We start from the raw sequence: 6,000 nt of genomic DNA, 5'->3' as shown, positions 1-6,000 counted from the left end.
CAAATAGAAGGGAGTAAGTGTGCGCGAGTGAGGTCTGTTAAGCGATTTATTGTCGTGGCGTGTTTGTTTTAAGGTGACTTTTTGTTTACATTGACGTTGATCGGCGCTAGGGACAATAAAATTATCGTCAATGTCGAAGCTCGGCGTTCGACTTGTTTCGGAATTCGACTTCGTCTTTGTTAAAGATCTGTTACTTAGCGATAAATATGTTTTAGTTTTATAACGATTAACAAATCTTGCGTTAAATTTAATTTGGACACGTTTATTTATTTTAGCATAATATCAATTATCAAGTACTATGAAATCGATTCCATCCTTTTCTTCCGAAATGTCGATCTCAATCTATACCTACATAGTAAACGATCAATCTGTCAGTGATTAGCATATCAATGGTTCCTCAATCAATTGGTAGGATTGTCTCTTGGCGTTGAGTGCAAGCTCAGCGTGGTATTCGGGACGTTTACAACATAATAGAGAGCATTAGTCCGATCCACTTTTGACATCATTATCTGTGGCCGAGTGACGATAACCTGCGAGCGAGTCGTCGCTCCCGCCCCTCCGGCGGCAGTCGCGCGCTGTGTTGCCCACGGAGCGGACGTGTTGACGTTAGTTCTCGCCCTGTCACAACATAACCACAACAGACTGAGGGCGTGCGTTCGCTTTTGGCGGGTATTCGCACGAAGGCGAACGAAGCGCCGCCGAGCACGACCCCCGTGCGCGTAGACTCGGACCATTTGGATTGCAGTGTTTGGATGTTAGGATTGTGGTGTTCGCTGCGGTTTTTTTAAGAATCCGACGGATGTAATGTCCATAATGTTGACTCATGCATGACGCTCACTTGGTTGCTGTAACTAGGAATTGTTTACGATTAGGCGCGATTTATGGGGCGTTTGATTTTTTTTTTAAGTTAAACATACAATTTGGAGAGTTGTATCTCTAATAGTCATAAAATTGTATAACGATGACTAAAATAATTTTGTTCATTGCTTATCCTTTGTTCGTTTTATTACGTTTTTCAAAATGACTGAAAATTTAATTTATAAAGTATTGAAATTGAATAATCGTACCTAACCATAGGAAGCCTAGAAAAGTGGGTAGTTACAAGTCTTTGACGTCTTTGTCAAAAGTCTTTGACAAATTTTTAAGACTAAATAACGTAAACATGTAATATAACCCCTTTAAAAATATAATATTGTTATCCCTGTTTTGAAAGATAATGACAGGGACGTCGATATGTTTTATCTAGAGATTTTGATCTCAGAAACCAACGATAATTCAGTTAGGTGCCAGAAAAACTGCATATTGATTAGTATCGCTTTTGGTCACCGGATGGCGTCGACGAACGCTACAAAAATATTACTTTTTTTTAAAGAATGAAATTAGTGATTTCACTAAAAATGATAATAATTGTTACATTCAAATTTAATATGTATTGCTTTTTAATTACCACTAGTTAAATCGGCATGTGTTGCCATGTCAGTGAAAACAATGAAAGCAATACGTTTCATTAAACCAGACAAAAGATTTTTTTTTAGTAATCGGGCATAACTCTTGTCTGGTGTCATAATAATAGCAAAAAAATTAAATCCTTTTTGTAAATTTGATTATAAATTTTAAATTTATGTGTTCATATTTAATCTGTCATTCAGAGTTATCTAGAGATTGAGCTAGTTCTCCGAACAAAGATGTTTGCGTTTACGTAACTTATGCAAAATTCATCGTAAAGGTGTGTTTAGTTAGATCTATATTCGTCGAATCGGAAGTATTTCTAGAAATTTATATTCCAACACAAGTCTTATACATTTTTAGTTTACATTTTTAAATGAGGTAGCACAGGTAGTTGTGTATTTTATATTGGGTCTTGAGGCCGATAGGCCTACCGATCAATAGGCCCAAAGGTGGGTATAGACTAATGTATGTTAAATGTGAGCAAACAGTATTTCGGCATAGTAAATTTCCCTTTCACGTACACACGGTAATTAAGCTTGGCAAATAATTGCACGTGGTCTTGCCTCTGTAACAGTTCCCGTTGTCTAGGAAACATCTTAACTCGAACTGTAGTTACATGAATCAGTAATAAAACTCATTCATTAATAATACAGATAACTAACGAAACATCTAAAACAATGGTTATATAAGTAAGTTTTTTCGTACACTTTTAGTAGTACCGACTCCTGCCAGTTCATTTTAAAACAAACTATCAGTTGCCTGCGACTTTTTATTAAGGTTTTATTTCTATTGAATGATTTCTTTCAAGTAACTTTTTGATGACATTTTTTTATATCAAGGTGGCAAACGAGTAAACTGCCACCTGGATTCGCCGCAATAGCGAGGCGACCGTTGCCCATAGACATCCGCAAATGCAGATTCGTTGCCTACCTTTAATCAACGGAGAATGGAACGCACAGAAAGAGGATATTTCTCCTTCCTATGCGTCCCCTCTTTCGCCAAATCCACTTCCCCTTCCCATTCTTTCCTAATAAGAAAAGAAGACTAAAATTAGACCTCCGGTACCACACTCATCAGAAGAAACGCGGAATAGCTTCCACTTCACGCCTGTCTTCTGTGTGGTCGTGGTATTGCACCGGTCGACCCGGCCAATTCGTGCACCCAACAAATATTGTTGTTGCGGGATCTACCAGTGTTAAAACGTATCTATTAATGTATACGTATAATTTAACTGTGATTAGATTCCTTAAAAAACTTGTTCTTATTTACCTTGTACTGATAAATATAAGGAAAATATCAAGTTTTACCTCGAACTTCGGAATTAAAATTGTTAAGGAAATTCATACGAAATGTCTGTCTTTTTAAATTGAGATTAGTTTTCTTTAGCCGTCTTCCTTATCCTTTCAAAACCTCTTTGTGACTATTTCCCTTCTTTGTTGTTCTGGCTATTTGATTGTTTACGTTTTTCTATACTTTAACGGTTTAGAAATTTTACCGTATTTGTGTACTCATGCGCTTATTGCCACAATTTATTAATTAACTAGCGCTGGCCTGCGAATTTGTCAGCGTAAAATTAAAATACTGCCTATAATGTGCCCGTATGCATCAGCTACCTACCCATGTAAGTCACGTCCGAATAGGTCCATCTGTTCCAGAGATATCTTGGAATATAATATAGACAGAAAAAAAGTGGTGGATTTCATTATTAGCAAAGTCAATATACCTCGTGTACGAAATACGAAATTCGATATTACATAAAAACACTCCATTTTTTTAACAATATGTAAAGATTGGATGGAACTTAATTTCTTCAAAGATTAATATTTTAGGTACATTTATCATAGGTTATTTTAATTTAATTTGTTCTTTTTTATTCTATTTATTTATGACACATGTCAGTTACATTCTTAAGTATTTTGTTTTAATCAAATCTGGATAAAAAACTTTATAACATATAGCTCAAATGAAATTAAATTATTTATTTTATACACAATATAATTTATCTTTGGGTTTTAATATATCTATGTCAAATTGATATATTATTATTCATAACAATTGTATCTGTTTTTGTTATGGAATATGAATTAGTTACGGTAACCAAGTGATATGTACAAATTGTTTTAAATTAAATACCTTTATAATTGATTTACGTCGATTACGCTTAGTGTGACCAATTACTAATTTATTTCTACAGTTCTCGTCTACGGATTTAAAAGTTAATTATCGAAGACAATGTTTGTACGTGGTGTGGATTAATTTATTAATTGAAGTATTTAGTTGTGTTAGTGTATACTTGATTTGTTTTGAGATATTTTAACGATTGAGATAAGTGGTGATAAGTGTTGGGACCTAGCTGGTATGCTTAAGTGCTATGTGACGCAAGGCTTGGTGACCGCCTTGGAAGGAGGCGTTGGGTAAGAATTTTTGTTAAAATTATATTCTTATAATTATTATAAGATCTGAAAGTATTGTATCTTGACGCAGAAGCTTTTAGAATCCTGAGTTTTCACTGTCGAAACAAATACAAGAAGTCATCGTTTTTAAGCAGTGTAAACTAAGGGTTAGAATTACCTACTATCAAATGCACATGGTTAAATAATGTTACAAATCATAAATTTAGAAACTGCAATAATTACTTAATCTGTAGTATAAAATTGAAGCGAAAAAAGGCCTGCGGAGGTCTTTTTTTGGAAAAAATTTCTTAGTGTTGTCATTTACAATATAAAGTAATTTTTCGATAGTCGACTCTTAATTAGACGTTTAACTTTTAAGAAATACTCCAACGTTAGGTTGTATATATATGTATGGTGAAAAAGCTAATAAAATTCGGGTAATTTATTTTGTCTCATTTAGATTTAATGCATCGATCAGTGATTTATCTGATATTATTGCAATTTAGTGCAATTTTTCTATTATTATGCAACTTTTTCGCAAATTGTCAACAACTAAGGCCTTGTGCAAATGCGCCGCGAACACGCGCGCCATTTGCGGATAATCCAATAATCTGGATTGCAAGTGGCTTTGAGTCAACCTCCTTAGCTGTGCACTAATACACTGTAACCCGATACTGTTTATAGAGGTACGCTCGATGTACATATGTTGTTACTTGAATAAGACCGGTCCTCAAATTGTATAGTCACAGAAATAAATTCGCTTCCCATTTACGTTCTAATATTGTACAGCAAATTGTCACCATAAAGAATTTAGCGATTTTTTAGCGATTGAGATTTTATTTGGTTCGTATTCTTTCGCGGTGTGTAATTGGAGTTGTAGTCAGACATTTTGTTAACATGTCCTGTGATCCATTGTTTCAATCGTTTATAGTTGTACCTCTTTATTTACGTAGCATTTTAACAATACAGTTATTATATATTTCTTAAATTTTAATGGCATATTGGACAAGAAAACATAAATATGCAATTTGTTATCAATTAAAAGTTTAAATGTAATCAAAACTAATATATTTAAAATACGGAAATGTGACAAATGTTTTTTTATTAACTTTAATTTAATGTAAATAAAATAAATTTTTTACACTTCAATCTACTGAAGGTAGATTACGTAGTAAATAATAAATCCGCTCTTATGGTAGTTTGAAAGGGTCGTGGAACATTAATCCGGTGATATTGAGAGATTTTGAGATTATATACGTTACGACATTAAATAGAGCATCAGTCGACTGTGCAGCCAATTACGACGCTAAATAGATTATAAAATGGCGGGAATTAATTCATCCGGTGTTCTGTCGTGTTCACTCTTTTGTACTCTGCACTCGACAATTGTCATATAACAAACTTTATTTTGCAATATTTTTTTTAATCTAAATACCTGTTTGTATTCATAGTCTTCGTTTATATTCTCAAGGTTTTGTCAAGTTATTGTTTCAACTGCTTTTATTCATGTGTTAGTTATATGAAATTTATTCTACTTTTATGCAAAACAGTTCAATGCGAAGGCCGGAGAACTTGTTTTAAAACTGTTTTCATTTGTTTAACTAGTGTTCATAACACATTGTTGAGAACACATGTCATAATGCTGCAGAAAATTACGAATACCTATAGATCTAAAAATTAGTACAGATTTAACTATTACTTCTCTTCACTACTTTCGCTGATCTTAGTTTTTTCCAACCTATTAAAACAATCACCAATAAAAACTAAGGTAAAAGTTGGACTATTTTTTGAAACATTCCAGATTGATTCGCAATTTGGAAATTTGTAATAGACCTTGGTACAAAATTCAAAATAAATAACTAACGCCTCGGGTAGTTTAATTGCTTACGTAGGCTTTGTTCCGTTAATACTAACGTAGATCCACCATTACGAAAGCAGATTGTGTATTTGCAGCATTATTAACAACCGGTCTGTTGTGACGCAACGACAGAGCTGTTAATCATTACGTACTTGGAACCAATAGTATTGTTGACTTGTTACGTGAATTTATTTAATCTGTGGCCATTAAAATTTCATTAACTTTATACGTCATAACAGCCACTATTTGTTTCAATAACGATAGTTCATTTCTTATTATAAAATTGAACTAATGTAAGAT

General features: G+C 33.5%; 1 protein-coding gene across 1 annotated transcript in view; it reads left to right on the top strand.

The window, feature by feature from the left end:
- Window positions 1–387: 387 nt before the first annotated feature.
- LOC106720813 (AF4/FMR2 family member 3) overlaps window positions 388–6,000 on the top strand; it is an 85,102-nt gene continuing 79,489 nt past the window's right edge. Inside the window, exons 1-2 of the mRNA XM_045683531.1 lie at window positions 388–801; window positions 3,644–3,863. Coding sequence (XP_045539487.1) covers window positions 3,808–3,863 — 56 coding nt within the window. The 5' untranslated portion in view covers window positions 388–801; window positions 3,644–3,807. The remainder of the gene's footprint in view (window positions 802–3,643; window positions 3,864–6,000) is intronic.

The sequence above is a fragment of the Papilio machaon genome, chromosome 22 (genome assembly GCF_912999745.1).
Source record: "Papilio machaon chromosome 22, ilPapMach1.1, whole genome shotgun sequence".
NCBI classification, from domain to species: Eukaryota; Metazoa; Arthropoda; class Insecta; order Lepidoptera; family Papilionidae; genus Papilio; species Papilio machaon.
This window is presented reverse-complemented; position numbering and strand designations above follow the sequence as displayed.